Raw genomic sequence first — 20,364 nt, 5'->3', positions numbered from 1 at the left:
TTGACAATGGGGATGTTATTTTTGATGCACAAAGTATGATTGGGCAGTTTATGGATGCATTGCATGCAAGAGGAGGTATTCTTTATGCAAAGTAGAATTTGAAAGCAGTTGTGCATAATAAAGATGGCTTTTTGCAGCCAAGGGTCAAGTAGGTAGTTTTTTGATGATGAAGCTACTTGATGTATGATTGGAGACATGCTACGTTCCTACAAGGTTTTTAAGAAGGAAACTTGTGGATGTTGGAGCAAATTTAATGCATCTTGCATAATTCTTAATGCAAGACGAAAGACATTTCAATTGCATCTCAAGAATGTCCGAATTGTTTCCTTTTATGGTACAATGTTCCATCACAAAGTGCCAAAAAAGAAGATGTGCTAGTTTATGATCATGCTATAACTCACCAAACGGATTGTGTTATGGATAAGGGATATGTGCATTTATTACTCAAGTGCTCATACGAGCTATGATCATTTATGTATGTATCCATTTTTGAGCATGTAAGAATCTATAAATAAATACGTGCAAAAGGAAAATGCTCACTCTTGCACTGGGGGAGATTGCACCCAGTGCTTGTGTCATTCTTCTCTCCTCTCCTCTCTCCTCTCTCGCTGTACCGATGTAGCACTCCGCTCTAAGAGGTGCGCCTGCACGTTCTCGCTTACTCTCTCTCGCTCTTTGTCTCTCTATGTTTGCGCATGACGGGGATCATGTGCTACAAGATTTTCCAGGTAAGCACATTTTTGCATTTCATGGATTGCAATATGTTGTTTTTCGGTATTTTGTAGCGCTCATGACGCTTTTGTTTGCAGCAATGGTATCAGAGCCAATGAAAACGCTCCTGGTATTGTGTAAATGTGGTAACGATGACATCCATGACCAATCAAACCCCACAGCTAAGTTTACATTACTTATTAGTTTCGCATGATGTTAGGTTTGATATTTCTTTTAATTTCCTTTGATTCATAGAATTGTTATGTAATTCAATTATCATAAGATTAAGTTGATTAAGCATTTAATTAAGATAAATTAGCATAAAGCAAAGAAGAGGGACAAAAGAGATCTCTTAGTGTTGAGAGAAGAGAGGTTAGGATCGCACTCTAGCATGAGATTTTAGGTGGCATGAGTAATGAGTTTTCGTCTCATGGTAATGCGCGAGACTAGTTGCGAGAAAATGCAGTGAAATTTACGTATTTTTGAACCATAATCAGACTTAAAATATAAAACAATTGCCACTCTTCATATGAAAACCCATGGTATCTCGCATTGGCAACGTGAGTCAGAGACGACACCCATGAGCGCATAACGTGCCACGTTAGCATGTTACAATTGAGCGTGACATAGACCGTTGCCCATGAGGGCATCCCTGTGGTGACATCCTTGTGGGTGCACTAGCACTGACCTTGCCAAGGCCTTACAGGCCAGCGCGTCGTCATGCAAATTTTTGGCCACCAAAACACAAACACACATACGTGCGGTCCAACAACGAGTAACCCCGGGGCGGTCACTTTTTAGAATGTGTATGCTATCACGTGAGTTAACCGGAGAGGACTATTAGAAGATCAAAATGTATACATACAGAAGGGGGTGGGGGTTTTTTAAATAGGCACATAGTGTAAATATAGTATGTATATTGAGGTATTATTAATAACCTCTTGAACGCACGTGATATAGGAAGCTTTTGATAAGTGACCGCCTCGGGCGAGTAACACCCCCTAAACACAGGCTTTCTCATGCTTGACAACACCCGTCTCTCTCTCTCTCTCTTTCTCTCTCCTACAATCATCGATGAGCTTATAGTCGTAGTTCTCTCTCTCTCTCTCTCTCTCTCTCTCTCTCTCTCTCTCTCTCTCTCTCTCTCTCTCTCTCTCTCTCTCTCTATGTGTGTGTGTGTGTGCGCGCGCGCGCGTGCGCATGCCAGAGCAGTGCACAAAAGACCCACCAATTCACTACAGTCCCTCGTAAATTTTATTTTTTTTCCAGCTACCTATCTTCGTGCAACCACACAAAACCTCAACCATCAAAAGACGTCTTCAATGGGCAGGTGCTCATGCAGCTCATCATGCAACGGATCCCAACCATTTTTGGTCCCCTCTTTTCACCCTCCTTCCTATAAACCAACCACTGGACATTGTCTCTGTCTCTCTCTTTCTGTGTGTGTGTGTGTGTGTGTGTGTGTGTGCAGTTCGGTCATCTCTTTCCCTCTTGATCTCTTGCCACTACCACAAGTCCTTGGCTCATGCAATGAGCTTCCCATCTCTCTCTCTCTCTCTCTCTCTCTCTCTCTCTCTCTCTCTCTCTCTCTCTCTCTCTCTCTCTCTCTCTCTCTCTCTCTCTCTCTCAACCACCAGTGTTCAGTCGCCCTCTCTCCCTTTTTCTCTGAGCCAAACAGTGGCCCTACATAATCTCCACCTACCCACCATCACCTCCTCATGCATCATGCACCAAAATCTCCAAAGCAACCCACCCTAATTTTTAGTGACCCATCTCCCCGATATACCTTGGTGTGGCCTGTTGTTGGTGGATGAGCAGGGTTGCCAAACCTCGCAATGCAGGTAGGAACCGACAGGGAAGAGTCCAAAGATGATGAATAGAAGTAAGGAGAGTGCACGAATAGTACTAAGAGGAGGTGTGCAGCTCTAGGGATTTCTTTTTTTTAACATAGGATCACGTGGGCAATAAAATAATAATAATTATTATTTTTTAAACGAGCCTTGTAGCAGCAATTCTTCCCCATTTCCTCCCCACGTTGCCCCACCTCATGCGGCTCTCCTCACCTCACATCCTTCAAGCACGAGCAAGCCTTTGTGCGATCAATTCCCTACTCTGAGTGAAGGTCAATGGCCCATCTGCAGTATTATGGCTACGATGAAGGCCGTGAAAGTCTAGTAGCGTGCTCACAAAATTTCATGATGAAACCCTCATAGGGGAGTTGGGTAAGACCCATGGTTTCTCAAAAAATCTTGACGAGTATCCCAACTTGGTAATCCAGGGAGAAGCCTACACCCAAGGCTCCCCATCCTCTTATCTGCTCTTGTATCCCTTTCTCCAAGAGCAACCCTAAAGAACAATCTCATGGTGAATTTTTAACATTATTTGATAAATATGGCAGCTTGAGGCAATGGATGGCTATGGTCAACAAAGAAGTACGAACGAGAGATCATTGCAATGGATGACCTCACATACAAGAGGAGTTTGTACTTGTGCAAGAGTTCACATCCATGTAGACCATCTTGCCCATCGCATCTTCACATAGCCAGGTGATTGTGAAGCTACAAGGTTATACAATCAAGGGCTACTTTTCTTTTAGTGTATGCTAAATTGTTGAATCAAGGTTTTTGTATCTATTAAACAAGCCTGAAGGGGCGAGACTAAAGCAATCTTGTTATGGTCTTAAGATCATACTCATCATGCTACATTATCTAGGTCAAATCGAAGAGGGTGATATTTAGTCTCGTTAAACTTTGACCTCTAAAATTGTTGATCATTGCTATAAGTATTCATTTAGCTCATTGTAATATAACTATTAGCTTACTATCATGTCCAAGCATATGCACTACTCACAGGAACGTCGTCCCTCCTCTCTCTTGCTACTCTCTCTATATCTCTCTATGTGAAATCTCCAACACTGTAAGGTTTTGTCGTTTCAAACCTCGACCCCTCTTACGGCATGGTAGTAGGATAATCAATCACTAAACACGCATCTTGTTGATAATAGACAACTTCCCATTCAAGAGAAGATCGTCATAAAAGGCATAATCAAGGATGGCTTTGTGAGAATTTTCTTCCCACTTGCTTTAGGAATTTGAAGTTTCTGTAAGTAGAGGATATTTTTGTGCTCAAACATATTTTTGTTTTTCTTAGTTATTCACTCTAAATATCGAGATGGCCCAATGAATAATAGCACCTTGTGACTTCTTTTTTTTTACTAAGTAGTTGAGTGCAAAGCTTATGTAGTACTCTGGTGGACGATAAATAAACAAACCACCTATTTTCTAAGTGAGGTGACACTATCTATCATAAATATCATAAAGGTGTTGCAATACTTTAACTTTAGTATCATTTTCTCTTGGAGCTACTAAATATAAAAACAGTTGTTGATAAAGCATTTGAAATTCACCCTTCTAATGTATTGTGTTTACATTTAAGATCATGGGTATCCAAGGAACTTATTTATGAATGCACTAATAAACACGGCCTTTCATAACAATATAAGCACTTACTATTGAGAAAAATTAATCGAAATATTAGATGACTAACTTGTGTGATGATTAATCGTAATAACTTTCATTATCATCTACACTTTGTACTAACAAGATTCATACATGAGCAACACTATTTTCATTCTAGTGATTTGAAACTTATCCCAACACACTAGTTGAAACAATGTACATTGTTATGGCAAGGATCTTATAGGCTGAATTGAATGAATGCAAAAATTCTACACATGTTAGAGCTCCTATGCCTAAAGAGGGCAGGACTCTCCGCTCCACACCTTGTTATGGAAACTTATGGTTATTGACACGTGTATTAGAGTACCTACGCCTCATGAGGCAGGATTCTCCGCTTTGAAATAATGTTTATGGATGTCACTACATGTGTACTATAGTGCCTACGCCTGGTAAGGTAGGACTCTCCGTGGTTACATTATATGTGGCATTGGCCCATCACATTTTGTATGGATTGATATGAAAGGATATGATGAACTAGTATTGTTTTACGTGTCTAATCTTCCATTATGATATTTGCAGGATAAAGGATTGGGTGCATAAATTCCATGGAGATTCAAGTTTGAGAGGGAAAGAGTCACATGTAATAAACTCGAAGAGGCGCTTGTAATTCTCGTTTATCTACGGCATGCTTTTCCCAGGTCAATCACATAGACAGGAGGACGGATGTTTCGTATTCAAGATTTCAACAACATGGGCTGGCTCAGGGATTGATCTTGTCAATAGAATGCAAAGAACTGTAAATGGAAAATTGAAAAGAGTGTGGGTATGCTTTTATCACGTACGACGGACAGAAGGATGAACAACTATGGCAGCACATGTTTATGACCCGAGGCAAGTAGTCTTCCACTCGAAGATTGTATAGCACAAATCTGCTTGTACACATTGATAAACAGTGAATCTCAATGTGGGTTTTTAGTGGTATTGATAAAAGAAGAAGACACTACCGTTGAGGTGATGTTCTGGTGGCAAATGATCGATGTGGTAGAGCGCAATGTGGTGCCTCCACCGGATATTGTTGGGTTTATGGCAGACGAAGCCCAAGAAAATTGAAATGCGATACGTACAGTTTTCAATGGAGGACCGGACAAGGTGATGGAAGGTAGGGAGCGATCTTGCCTTTTCCATTGGGAACAAAGTCTAGGGATCCACACCACAAAATGTGTAGTCAATGCATTTCAAGATGAGCACAAGCGACTGTGTCGAATGTGGCGGTGCACGGAAGCACTGAAGATGTAGAGGCTAAATATTGATTCATTCAAGCTTGGTGGGCAGCATGAAAGGTGGAAGATGGGAATCTAGGCCCAATGGAGTGCTTGTTAAGTTGGTGGCATGTGAGGTACCCTCATTGGAGGAAGGAAATCCTTGGGGTAAGTATTGATCAATGTTTTGGAATAGGACTTAAGATGTCCATGTAATTAAGCCTTGTATGACATCAATGGGATATTGTTCCATCGTTTTGTAGTCTGTAGATAACCATTGCATTGAGTCATACCTCAAACAAATCTCTTAGAGTCACGTCATGCATTATGGCTAGCAGGTGAATGTCATAAGCAAAAAAAATCTTTGTATGATGCATCAGCTTCGGACATTGGCAACATACTCCTTCAACAATCCAAACAAATAACATATACGGAGGGTAATTATATTGGAAGCGGACCAAGCATAAGCAAGATGAGAGAAAAAACAGCTTCAAGACAATTCCACACACCTATTCCATCACATACTAGTTGCGTTGTGAACGATTCAATAGGAGGCACTAGCCTTCCAAAGATGCCTGAGTTTTTTGGAGATAGAGTTACAGTGACGAAGCAGTGCAAGACATTCACCCATATTAAAGGCGTAGAGGCGAATAGTTCACAAAGCCACAGTATGTCACTAAGAACGTGCACGCCAAATAAAGGCCAAGAAATCGTTGGTTGGTGAAGTAGCATAGACAACCAAAGTACCCCTTGCAGAAGAAGAGAATGTGGAAGATGATTTTGGCCATGGAGGTTGACGTAAACGACACCATGTGGGCCATTAGAAGGTGAAAACCGAGGAGTAGGTTCACCTGCAAGGAATCATCAAAGGAGGAAAGTGCAAGAAGAAGATGAATGTATATGCAATGAGGGAATAGCTGGCCCAAGTTTTTGGGAAAAACGCAATTGGGGGGGACGCAACATTAACTCATGGGTATGGTTTTGTAGCAATGATGTGAAGCATGTCTGGAATGTATTTCCACACATTGTGATGCGACCTCCAAGACCTCCACTTGAGTGGCCAGTGGCATGGGGCATGTCCTTAGAGAGTCAAAAATAAAGGCATTACACCTTGCAAGGTTTCATATTGCAACAAAAACTATGGAAGTGCAAAGGGCAAAGACATCCGGGCAGGTATAGAACATGTGTTTCTGAAGAGGCCTCCAAAAGGATAGACAATGCACTAGAGATAGAGATGGAAATAGCACAAATGGAAGTGATAAAGACAGGCAAACACAAAGTGTTCGTTGTGGAAACTCAAAACTTAAAGTTGCATGATGATAAATACAGGGTCACAATAGCTAGGAATCCTAATGTACTTGTAGAGACTTCCAAAGGATGGTAGGGGAGGGAATGACCTATGTGGCTTGCAATTACTTGTATTAAATCTACTTGAGAGTGTTTGGAATGGACATAAATCACAACATGTTCATTCATAATTCTAATTTGGGTGACAATGAGGTCATAACTCTCTTGGAGGCCAAAAGGTTGTTGTAAGAATTCTGCATTTTTGGGTTGCTATATTCTATTTGAGATGTTCGCTACTTGAGTGGCACTTTACATCTTGGCTTGTTTTATCCCAAGGGGGGATCATTGTCACCACATTTACATGCTTTTTCGGCCTCAGATTGGGCTAGTTGTTTTGATACACGAGTGTCCACAAGTGGTTTTTGTTTCATGCTTGGCAGCTCATGCATATCATGGTTGAGCAAGAAGCAACCTATTGTGGCCACTTCCAGTTGTGAGGCTGAGTACAGGGCAGTTTTCACAACTATGGTTGAGTGTGTATGGCTCAGACGTCTTATGGCTCATTTGGGTGTTGGACAGGAGTCTGCCAACACTATCTACACTGACAGTCATAGCGCATTGGCAGTTGCGAGGAACCTAGTTTTTCATGCTCGCACAAAGCACATTGAGGTGTATTACCACTATGTCAGGGAGAGGCTCTCAGCAAGAGAGATCAGCTTGGCTTATGTGCCAACACAGGACAACCTTGCAGATCTTTTCACAAAGGCATTATCTCATGAGAAGTTCGAAGCTTTCCGCAAAGCTTTGGACTTACTTCCCTTTGTGAACTGATCATGTCCGCAGGGCATGGCGCTTCCCTATACTCCATATACCAGCTCTCGTTTACCGCATCACTCCTAGGGGGGATTTGTTATACATGTGGCAGTGATGTGTGTGAACACATTTAGGACCGTCGAATAATTTTTTCCTAACTAGGAGGTTTTTCCCCCGTGCATTGTATATACGCCCATCACTCTAGGGCTATCTATCTTTCCATTGCACACTAAGTATACACTCTTTGTTGTGTGCCTTGAGCTTCCTTCGTCTTCTCCAAGTTGTGTTTGTTTTCCTACAGCCCTAATTCCAACATATTTTCACGTGGCATTGTCTAGGTTGAGTGCTAGCAAACGCCACTAGGCACAATAAGTCTTACATAGGGTGAGAAGGAATTGGATGAGCTATTATAGGTAACAAAAACATCCTTGAAAAGATTAGAGAGTTTTCATGGATCAACAAGTGGCATTTGGAGGAGTATGGCTCTATATTGAGCAATCATGGCCATAAGCTCCGTGGTAAGCTTCCTTCATCGTTCAAGACTTTATGTGACACCAACACTCTTAAATTGGTCCCTTTTTCTTGTTTATGAACAACTCATCCCTCTCTTGAATACCAAATTTTTGGATAAGAGAAAGAACAAGCAAAGTAATGGTAGCATTGCCAAAACAAAGGGAACAATAAAGGAAAAGGGAAAATTTTACAGGAATGTAAAACCAACAAAGCACCCACACTCACCAAAAATTCCAAAGAACCTTGGCATTGCACATGTTGTGGGAAGAGAAATGTTTTGTTTTTTTTAAATATCTCCAAGAAGTTGAGGCTGAAAATAAAGCCAAATCCATGGAATCTAACAATGACAAAGGAATCGTCAAGTCCAAACAAGCAAATGAATTGCAAAGGTTGTTTACCTTGCTTATTTCTCCCCCTCTTCTTTCTCTCTCTCTCTCTCTCTCTCTCCCCCCCCCCCCCCCCCCGCCGGGCGGTCCTATCTTATTGTGATTGCACTCCCCCACTCCACAAGAACTTGAGACCGTGGAGTGTCGATCACTAATAGTGGGGCATCTTTTTAAAGTCTCACACTTCTTCCAACATGAAGAGTTATTGGACTATCTCTTCACCAGTGGACATTGGTGATGATTCTACCTTACTTGTGGTTGATGTTGGAAACATCTCTTTTAAACATGATGTTTTGAATGATGTGCTACATGTGCCTAAGCTTTCAACTAACCTCTTCCCCATCTCTAATGTAGTTTCCAAAGGTCTTGCAGTCTACTTTGATAATGAAGTTATTGGAAGTGCATAATAAAAAAAGCCTCTCTGTTGTGGCTCATGGTTATCAAGAAGGTGGCTTGTAACCTATATGTTGTGGCTTCTAGCAACACAAGTCACACTTGTATCTATTATTCTCCAAATCCAAAGCACTCTTCAGAGATGATGAGAGTATCTCACTTTGATCATGCCCCCATTCTACTTTGTGTTTCCAAGGATATGGTTATCGACTTGCTCAACCTTCCCAAGTCCCATCATGTTCAAAGGCATGCAACATAGGGGTTCATTTCCAAAGGGGGTCACTTTTCATGCCTGACATATTTGGAGTTGGCTCATGCATACTGAGATCTTGCAAGTCACTATGGAGATTCATTCACTTGGTGAATCAGAGTATTATTTGATTCTTGAGGATACTTTCTGTATTAGGATTTGGATATTTTTTCTTGCTGTTTGATTCTCTTTGTAAATTTCAAAGTTGGATGAGACAAGTTGAAAACCAATCTAAGTATGAAGTCTCTAGTTTGAGAATCGATATTGCAAATGAACTTATATCCTTTGATTTATTTCTCTCTTCTATGTCACCCCTTGGCAGAGTGGTGTTGTGAAAGAATATAGTGAAGTAAATGGCACACACTCTCCCTTGCATCATGCCTCTCGCCCTACCTCACTTTTGGGTGAAGCAATAGCCAGACTGGTTTATCTTGTCAACCCTTCTTCCACAAATGCAATAAATGGCATCACTCGCGAGGAGTTATTTTTTAGGTTGTAAATCTATTGTCTCACATCTTCATGTCTATGGTTGTGTTGCTTGTATTCATGTGCTACCAAAGTAGAGGACTTTGGATAATACATCCATATAAATGATATTTTGTGGTGATGTGTCTCACTCCAAAGGATTTGAATTTTGGGATCCTACTTTGGAGAATATTGTTCTCTTCCATGATGCTCATTCTCATAAGATTAGGTTTGGTCTTGACTACAAAGGAGCTTCTTCATCCCATTTTGGTATTGAACCATTTCCATGTGTTGGAATGGTTCACCCTCTTCTAGCACCTCAATGTCATCCATCCTTTCCTTCCCCCATTTATTTCCCTCCTTCTCTCTCACCACCATTTTTATTGTCACTCCCTCTCTCCATTCTCTCCCTCTCTCTCTCTACCTTCACTTTTGTTATATGCCTTACTATATCCTATTATCTCCTTCTTTATCGTCCTATCCCTCTCTACCTAGCACACGCATTCCTCCTCCATCTCTCCTATATCCCCTCTGCTTCATACACACATGCTTCTCTCTCCCTCTCTCTCTCTCTCTCTCTCTCGCGTTAGCGTTAGCGTCTTCTCTGTGGATCATCTTTCCCAACCTCCCCTGGGCGAGGGGCCGCCATGTGGGAAGGAAACCAATGCATAATCTATGCCCCTTCCACACACAGTGCTCTCTCTCTCTCTCTCTCTCTCTCTCTCTCTCTCTCTCTCTCAAACCCTAGCGTTAGCGCCTACCCTGCGGGCCATCTTCTCCCTGCATCTTTGTTGCAACCTCTCGGCCGCGACCTGTGCCTGCGAGACGGTCGGCCTCCTCGCCTCCTACTCTGCGGCTGCAGCCTCCTACTCTCCAGCCTCAACCTGGCGGCGAGATTCCCTGCCCCCACTCTCCAGCACTACATGTCGGCGACGGTCTGCAGTGCAGTGAACTACCGTCAAAGTCTGCAGTGGGGACCTGCCGCCGTTGAGTTTGCAGCACAACACTAAGCAGTGACTTGTTGTCTTCGATCGTCTGCAGCATTGACCTGTTGTCAATTGTCTGCAAGCTTCAACTGATTCACACTAAGATCAACCCCGAGTCACACTACAAAAAGTCACAAGCACATGAGCATGGCTACGCCGGAGTTGTGGCAATGCCCACAAAGCTAGACAACACTACCCGCCTCCAAAGTGAAGTTGAAAGGCTACGCAAGGAGAACAACGAGCTGAAACAGAGAATTGCTGCCATTGAGCTTCGGTTCACCATAATGGAGAAAGACAAGAAGGAAGAGATAGAGCAGATGAAAGCCAAGCTCAACAAAACTAAGATAGATGTAGAAACCACCCTCACAAAAGCTATCAAGAATCAAGTGCAAGTGGTCATCTCTAACAAAGTTGAAGCCGTGTGGCTTCCACGCTACGCCAACGATAGAGGCAGGAGAACATCGCACTCAATGTCCGCATTGGCAGGCTTCCAAGCGATTAGAAAGGGGAGGGGGACCTCAAGTTCCGCGAGTCCCTTACTCCCATCCAAACGACAACCAACATGATACAATGGGATCTAACAACAATTGCCTCTCTTACACAGGAGCATCGCACCAACCATGCAATCCTTACTTTCAAGACCAAGACGGACCGAATCAAACTCCTTGAGCAATCAAGGCTTCTCAAGGACACTAACATTTGGTTTGCAAAAGACCGTATACCCGTCCAACTCAAACAGAAGAAGGCAGAACTACAAAAGATGCGAGAAGCGTGCGCAACAGAAAAATGGACAGTTTACCGAGGAGTTAAATCCATTATCCAAGAGTTCCAAACTCTCAAACGAGCTTCTCCCTTACCCACCCCTCTTTAGGTTTTCATATTTTCCTCTTTCACACCTTGTTAGACCCTGAGTCCTTAACTGAGATGTATCTAACAATCTTGAACCTTTTGTAATGTTTTACTTCCGGTTCTATAGGTCATATCTGACCTGAGTGGACGATAATTCAATATCTCTCTCTCTCTCTCTCTCTCTCTCTCTCTCTCTCTCTCTGTGCCACAATGGCAAACTCTGGTTTTATTGTTCAGGTGGGTGGTGTAGAGGTGGCGAACCACGACACTTGTCGTTAAAAGGCACTTTGTTGGTTCTTTCAGGAGCTGAATAAACACACCGATTGGTTTTAACGTGTTTGCTTTAATGTACAGTGATGAAGGTGAACCGATGTCGTTGCCATTGCAAAATGCAGGCAAAGGTAATAGCTTTCCCCTGTATATTTTAGATGCAACCAAATATGTGACATTCTTGGAACCTCCTACGATACCTCCTACATCTACCAAGCCCAATTTGGTGGTACTTTTTTTCGATGAAGAAGAAGAAGGCTTTCCCTTCAAGCCCAACAACATAGTAGACAAGGACGGGGTGATCAACTTGGAAGCTCCACTACAAGAGTGTTGTAAGAGGGGCCGTGTTCCCACTGGGGAATATATTAGCAGTCAAACTAGCTTTACATCCCTCCATGTGATCCCAAAAGATGAAGAAGTTGATTGCGTCTTCCAAATGGGAGTGGATGGAAGAAATTTCATCACGTTACAATGGGAACATGGGATTTGAATTGCCACCCCAACCAAATATATAGAAATCATCTATGGATGGAATGGAGCAATCAGTGGATGGTCACGTGTGGACAAAGCCAACCACCACAAACATCACATTTTTGACAACTATACGAAAAAGCTATTGTGTAGGGGATTTCGAATGTGTCTTTGCAGAGTGATCTCAAGTGTTGTCTACTAGATTACCCAATCGATCATCGTGGACAAGGATTTGTTATCTATGGTTCCTTATTCTTTTACTTCATGTACAATGGCTAATAACTGAAATGACATGTGCTCCTCCGAAATGCCGAGTCAAAATCAATGAAAACAATTACCATACTATAATTATGTTTTGGATGCATCTAATGATCTTTGACTATCTAGTGTTACGTCCCTAAACATTAGGATGGGTGCCTAAACATGTTTAACCAAGGTGAACCAAGCCCTTACATTAGGGTCCTCTAAATAGACCATTTGTGAGTAGTCTCATGGGATCATCCCAAGCGGAGTATGTACCATTGCCAATACTTCCTAGACACCCAGGTTAAAATGTGGACTTGACCAACTAGGCCTTATTAATTGCAGATTCAAATAATTGGGACGAACACATTAGGCTCTATGTCTTGGGCATGAATTGGGGTGAGTAAGGATGTGGAAAAGAACAACAAAAGAAGAAAAAGAAAGAAGGGTGCAACCTATGTCTCAAGGAATCAACACACATGCCGTGTGTGCACAGACATACCACATAAGCTCATCCAAGAAATGCACATTCAACTAACAATCAACTCAAACTCTTGTTGGTGCGAAGGGCCTTAGTGCTTGGTATGGTTGTTTTAGCTTTGGAGATAAGGCAACAATAGCTTTAAGCAATCACTACTTGTCTCTTTGTTGCCAAACCTTGAACTTGAGAAAACCAAAGCTATTCATTAAATCTTCACTTGTCTCTTCCACACCTCTCCAGGATCTCTCTCTCTCTCTCTCTCTCTCTCTCTCTCTCTCTCTCTCTCTCTGTGTGTGTAAATGCAACAAGTACTGTACAGGTCTCTATACAAGGCCCCACCTACAACAATAATATACTTGATGGTACATTTAAAGCAAGAATCATGGATCAACTCAACATACTAAAACAACTACTAACTGATCTAGCCACATATGCAAACCCCATCGTTACAGGTTGTATCCTACTACTGAAGCCCCTTGTGTGATACGAAATGCCACCGTGAATGTCACATTGTACGCCAGAACCAACCACTATTTTCCAAGTAGATGACCTCGACAAACATTAGATGTGCTATTTTGCACTCATAATCTTGCACCACATATCAGGATCTAACCTCTACAATTTCAATTTCCTCAATCTGGGATATATATATACTACAGCACACACTATATCTGTCCACTGTCAAATGATAAACCTATCAAAATCGGCACTTTCATGAACATGACAAAACACCCTTACTCCCCCCATCTATCGGTAGATAAAACGAGTACTATAATACAGCTCATTGAGCAGCTATGATAAAATAAGGAAACCTGTCCATGGGGAAGTCAATGCAAATGGCTATGGTGGATCATGGGGAGTAGTGCAGGCTGTTATGGTAGACATGGTGAACAAGATATACACCTCAAGATCCACAAGAAGTATTCTAAAAACTACCACATCCTTACTGCATCAATGGGGAACTGGACCTCTCTCTCTCTCTCTCTCTCTCTCTCTCTCTCTCAAACACACACACACATAGACACAAGAACTCTACAGGCTGAGACACTAAAATGGCTCTGAAAATGAGGGCTCACTCAGATATGAAGGCCAGCACAAATTAATTCAGAATAATCATTCATGAGCAATAGCACCAGAGTCTTCCATCGCAACAGGCCATTTAGCCTACCAAGATTGTCCCATAAAGTTCAATAAAATACCAATTAGGCCAAACTCAATCTGGCCATTTACCCTAACAGCATTGCCCAATGTGAAACATCCAAAGAATTTAAAAAACCCACTTTAAAATCTGGATGATAGTGATGCTGATAATAAGTTACAATCTGGGATCATACAAATCCTTCCTCAACCTCTATAGAAAACCCATTGACAGAATTCAGAAAACAAACTTGGTACAATGTACAAAAAAAGTGCCATCGTTCTCAAACGCATCATCATTGGGATGTGCCAAGAATGTAAAACATCTGTTGAGGCTTTGCTTACCTACAGATGTCTTTTCTCTGCAGTTCACAAGCCCATAGTTGTACAATCATGCTTATTCTTTCAGGAAAGTCTAAGACGACTTCAATGAGCCACCTCCAGACTTGAAAAATAAGGCATAAGCTTCATTTTATCTGGTTTCCAAACCACAATAACCAAACCATGCCCACCATCTCATATAGTTGAAAGCGTGTGTAGAATCCTGCTCCTTGATCTGGGGAAAGAAAATACTTACACACACATAAAACACACAAAAGCCTCCACTAACAGTAGTTGGCAAGGAGCGTGATAGGCGAAGCCTCCCACTTGCGAAGCATCCGCAAGAGGGAAGAGGCCTTCCTTCTGGCACGGGCAGTGCCATTATTAAGGAGGCTATGCAGAGAAGGCCAGATGGCGTAAACATTCATGATCTCTTTAATGACAGATTGGCCGACATACCTGCAAAGATTCAGAAGAATTGCGACAGCATTCTCCTTGCCCTTGGGGCTAGAAGAGCGAAGTAATTCAACAAGTAGAGGAACAGCATTCAAATCAGCAATGGCGACACGACCTTCGGGCGAGCCTGCCAGCACGGCAAGCACGGCAAGAGCTTCATCCTGCAATCCGACACCTGAATCTGGTGGCGACAGCAAACCCAGTAGAACCCCCACTGCCCCTGCCTTTACCAACTTTGCTCGATTACCACTGTAAGCGGAGATGTTGAACAAAGCTGATGCCGCGTCTCGTCTCCCTCTTAAACTACCCTGACGTAATAGTTGCAAAAGGCCACTAATAGCCTCAGCCTTTTCACCCAAAAGTGCAGCATAATCTGTCACATGAGACAAGCTAAATAATGCAGCCGCAGAGTTCTCCCTTGCTGCATCTGATGTGTCAGAACTGCAAAGTATCTTGATGAGATAATCAACAGCACCAGCTTCAACAATTATTGCCTTATTGGGAGGGAAGATGGAGAGGTTGAGAATGGCTGTCACAGCATGCTCTTGTGTGCGTACATCACGTGCAGAGAGGAGCGGTAGGAGGAGTGGAACAGCCTCTGCATCTGCAATAACTTTTCTGTTGTCAGAGCCACACTTTGCAAGCAAACGGAGCTCACCAGCAATATGCCGCTGGGTTTCTGCTGCCGCTGACGGAAGCTGTCGAAGAAGAAACTCTACCGTGAGTTTGGTGGCCTCCAAGGATGTTGGAGTAGACTGCGATATACGGCTCCCCTGGTGGGTAGGTTCAGAAGGGGATATACTGATACCATGGCGTTCACACCATTGCCAAATAAGGCTACGCAGAGCTTGATTGGGGATAAGAACAGTGTGCGCCATCATAAGACCACTTTTCGGGCATGTTTGGTGCCCCTCTTCTATCCACCTCGTAATAGCTGCCCTCTCATACGTCTGGCCGGTGGCAACAATTACAGGATCTGTCATTAGCTCTAGAGAGATTGGGCACCGAAAATCCTCCGGCACCTTCACATCGTCACACTCGCTTTGCTCGACTGACACCTCCCTCACTTCCTCTTCCTGCAACTCTGTCGCACCATAGAGCACACATTTCCCATATCGTACAAAACTGGCCAAGTCATTATAGGGAAACTTTATCTCTTCTGAAGCTTCCCAAGCTCCTTCCACCTCCTCCTCCAACTTCGCCAGTTCCCTTTGACAATCCCCTGCACTGTTAAGATCTAAACTGCTGAATACCTCCATCAACTTCACCATATCTGGTGTCTCTTTCCTTTCAATCTGTGCCATCAGGGCTTGCACCTCCAGCCACAGCTTGGGCTCATTAGGGTCTACAAACATCTGTGCTTTCCCAGCTTGTTGTTGAACAAGCTCGACCTGCTCTTGCACCTCACACGACACATCCAGTAATGTCATTGGAAGGATCTCCAGAGCTGTGGCCATGCTCTGTGTAAGCCTATGAAAGCCCTCAGAAAGGCGGTGATGTTCCATCAACAGACACATCCGGCTAGATTCAAAGCAATCTTCTAAGAGAAGCTTAACTCCCTGCAACACAACATGCAGTTCCCCAAAGCAAAGAATGGCAGAGGGGGGCAAGAGAGAGGCAGTGTCACGAACCTCTTCGAAGAGCATGAGCAGGATCTTGATTCTGCGTGTCATGGCGGAAACATTCCGTTTCTGAGATGCAGCGATGGCCACACGTCTGAGCTTCCGACCCTCAGCAGGTACCGCCTCAGTGATGTCATTTGCGAGTCCGATGAGACTCTTAACGAGAGAAATGGCAGATGGGTTGAGCGGGGGCATGAGGGTCTGTCCAAAGTGCCGTCTTCTGCGTCGTGAAGAGTTCGCCATGGATGACAGATCTAAGACGCGATCCGGTTATGCAGAGTTCGCCATAGCCAATCTGTGCAGACCATGCATCTGTAAATTAGGGTTAGGTCGGTAACCTAGATTGCAAGTGAGGTGCGGGTTGACCACCACAAGTAGGAACTGCCAACGCACAGACCATTCCACCATTACTTTTAGCGTTTCTCTAAATTTTCTTCTTATCCTCTTGCTTGACAAATACATAGATTAAGTTCACCCTACCTACCTAGCATGTGTTTGTGGATGTCATGCACTACAATAGAGCATCTTTGAAAGTTCACACATGGGTCCGCACATGGAGGTGAAAGTTCGCCACAACGGCAAAGAAAGCTGATGTGGCAAGCCGTCGCGTCAGATGTGTGATAGTAGGACTTTAGACACAGTTGGACGCTGTGGCTTGAAAATTAAGGGTGAAGCAGCGAAGCTTAAGCGTGATAGAGAGTGATTTCCTTGCGTTCGGCTACATCATGTGCGCAATGAAGCCTGTGGGGTAGCTTCCTTGTTTCGAGGTAGCTATGTAGTTAACCTTTATGTGTGCACCCTTTGAAGGGTTTTGCACAGAGGTGTTGTCTTTATTTAGATGAAGTCAGCTTGGTTCCGCCCCGTTTGAACCGGGCCATAGGCAAAGCTAGGACCGTGCACGTAGCAGACATGGCAACTTTTGCGCTGATAGGATTTATCAACGTCAACATAACGGCGATTTCAACTTCGTGATAAAGCGCCCTTTGTTATGGCCAACTTGAGACATGTGTAAGTGGACATTTTTTGAATGTAGATATGTGATTTGATGCGTCTACGAGTGTACCATCACCAAACGGTGGAGCAACTTCGTATCGATTGCATGCATATACCACTTCAACCATCCACAAGCTTGCATCTCGGTCTAACCTATCCAAGTGACCTTGTTTTGCCATTTGTAAAATTGATGTGTCTAATGGATGGACTTCTTATGGATTCAAAAATAATAAATTCAAGACTTACATGGTGAAACTCTAAGGAGAAGAAAACGCTAGGGAGAGGTTGATAGCAAAAGAATAGGATGCACCAAATACATGCACGAAAGCCCACCTCTTTATACATTACTAGCTTGTGTAACCCGCTTTCGACGGGTCTCGCTCGCTCTTATCAACGGTACATGTATGTGTGTGTGTCTATCGTTATACATCTCTCCATGAACACACATGATCGACACAGAAATAGGTTGGTCAAGTTGAATTGTTCCCAAGGAGGATAAGGCATTCATACAAAGGTGTTATGAGAATGGCCTTCTTAAGAGAGACACCTTGCTCATACACCAACTAACATCGAGTCTTCACCAACTGCCTTTTCCCCCCACACTAAACCAACACACACACACACACACACACACACAAATACACCCCTACTTCTAAAATGTAGCCGACTCTCTAAGCAATAAGTGAAGCACTATCAAAATCTGCCGATCACATCTGGCCTTTTGCTTGCTTTACTCATCAAGTCTCTCATCAACAAAACTACTTGTTGAAGCCTCTCACTTTGAACGTTCCATATTTGCAACTCTACCGTATAGACACAGAGTAACATGAATCTAATAGCACTTACATGACAAAAAAATAATCCAAACACTTAGTACATGAATAAAATGGGCTGAACTTGGAGGTACTAGACGGCCATAATGGCACCAATCGCCTTGTTCCACTCATCAGAGCTCATCCGCTTCCCAATGGCGACAAACATTTTCCACCTTTCTTGTATAATCTATGTGAATTTAGCCATTTTCAGCGCATCCTCGAAGATTCGATAGTTCTTGGCCTTCCACAAGTGTTTGAAGTAGCAGTATCTGGCAATTTGCATGCCGATGAGTAGTGGTTGGCTCTTGAACACCTTCCCTCCCAAGGACAGATTGTGCTTGAAAAAAAACCCATCTTCTTAGGCCTTTTGAACCCATTTTACAAACCTTCCCCACCATATGAGACCGCGGGGGACAAACACATACAACTCTCCACCCAACGTAGCTATTTATAGGCTCGTAGCCCGCTAAATATAGCACACCTTGACCGTATGTGAGCCTTGAACATTGGCCTCACATAACTCCCCCCTTAGAGAAGCGTTTTCATTCTCAAAAATGCAAGCGGTGAGATATTCTCAAGAGAACTAATGTTTTCAGCAGTGGCATCCCTCACACAAGCCAACTGTCCATTTAATTGATACATGGTGCAGTAGGAGGTTCAATGAAACCAAGAGAAACATCTAGTTTTTCCACATTGTTGTTCCTTTGCAACTGCGTGTGTAATGGAATATGGCTATAACATTGACTGTAGCGGAAATTGAAATTATAATAGCGGGCCTTTCCTTTAAGAGAATTTCTAAAGAGCATAAGAAGAGTAATTGATTAAAGGTAGCAAAATGAACATTACATGTCATAAAATCTAATATCTAACTAACCAAAATGATTTTCTCCTTTTAAACTGATCATTTAATGTGGGAAAATAAACGGGAACAAGAGTTAGAATATAGACATGTGCTTATGAATCTATCTCATCACGGGACCAAAGTCAATGGGTCCAAATGGGAGATGGTATGTCAAAGAGCAATGCTAGCTAATGGAGCTTGAAAGACCTTAGGGGTTAGCTTCATTAAAGACTTCCAAAGGTTAGTGCTAAAAGTCCTTAGACCTAAGACATTAGGCAAGCTAGGAGCTTGAGGTGGGAACCCGGCCCAAGCTTGAGGTGCTTGTCGTGTTTGTTGACTAAGGTACTTGAGGTGCTTGTCATGCTTGATGATTAAGGTGCTTGAAGTGCTTAAGGTACTTGGGGGCCAAGAATCTTGAGGTGCTTGAAGTCAAACCATGGCCTACAAAGGAGGGGGTGAGCCCCAAGAGAGGGGGTGGGGTTGAATAGTTTTTTTCTCACCCAAGGGACACCCCTTGCTCAAAGAGGCAAATAGGACACATGTCAAGCCCCTAGCTAGGTTGCCCCCATAGTGTGCCTAAAGCCTATTGGATGGTTTTGAGAGAGGTCCAATGAGAATTTAGTTGAATTAATTAATGGTCTAGGTATTATCAAACCCTCTCTCTCAAAGGGGTAAGGAGGACACTTGTCCACAAAGACTACCCATGTTGCTTGAAATGCATTGTGCATGTGATTGGCTAAGCCTAGAGGGGTCCAATGAGCGTCAATCTTGAGATACAAGGAGGGGTCGACCAAGGCAAGCTGGGGGTGTGCTTGGGGGTATACTCTCTCTCACACACACACTCACATGCTCTCATTCTCACTTTTGTGAAAGTGCAAAAACTCCATCAAGCTTCATAAGTTGAGAGCCTACAACAACAACTCTTGGCTATGGAATGCAAATCCAACCAAGAGCCATGCTCCAAGGTGCAAGCTTGCCATCTTCTTCATATCCATTACTATGCTACCATGCTATGCTAAGCTACAAGAGTAATACAAGGGAGGAGATTATTTCTTTCTCGTAAGGATACTTCTTCTTCCTCTTCCCTACCCTCATTACATGCTAGCTCTCTCCACCTTTGAAGGTGTTTGAGGTCTTGGGACTGAGGCCGGGGACAAGTTAATGCTTTCATTTAGCTAAGTTACGGGCATAATTGTGGTGCATGAAGCTCTCTCTATCTTCATTGCACCATCAAGGTCTCAAGGAACACAAAGCTTGTATTGTACCAAGTCTCTCGTTACGGGAGAAGCTATAATACAAAAGCTTTTTGGAGGGGGGACCAGCTCCAAATAAATCCGGTCCTCA

General features: G+C 43.1%; 1 protein-coding gene across 1 annotated transcript; it reads right to left on the bottom strand.

Annotated features, from left to right (window-relative positions):
- Window positions 1-14,098: 14,098 nt before the first annotated feature.
- On the bottom strand, window positions 14,099-16,802 carry LOC147442522 (U-box domain-containing protein 1-like). The gene has a single exon (XM_086528678.1). It carries the CDS (start codon window positions 16,612-16,614, stop codon window positions 14,578-14,580), a length of 2,037 nt encoding a protein of 678 aa, XP_086384804.1. The 5' UTR covers window positions 16,615-16,802; the 3' UTR covers window positions 14,099-14,577.
- Window positions 16,803-20,364: the final 3,562 nt, after the last annotated feature.

Source organism: Adiantum capillus-veneris, chromosome 14 (genome assembly GCF_014529385.1).
Source record: "Adiantum capillus-veneris isolate H3 chromosome 14, ASM1452938v2, whole genome shotgun sequence".
NCBI lineage: Eukaryota > Viridiplantae > Streptophyta > Polypodiopsida > Polypodiales > Pteridaceae > Adiantum > Adiantum capillus-veneris.
Note: the sequence above shows the minus strand (reverse complement) of the source record. Positions and strands in the feature narration are given on the sequence as shown.

Bases quoted from the DNA above. Each gene is read 5' to 3' on its own strand.
- LOC147442522 (XM_086528678.1), bottom strand. From the start codon at position 16,614: ATGGCGAACTCTTCACGACGCAGAAGACGGCACTTTGGACAGACCCTC.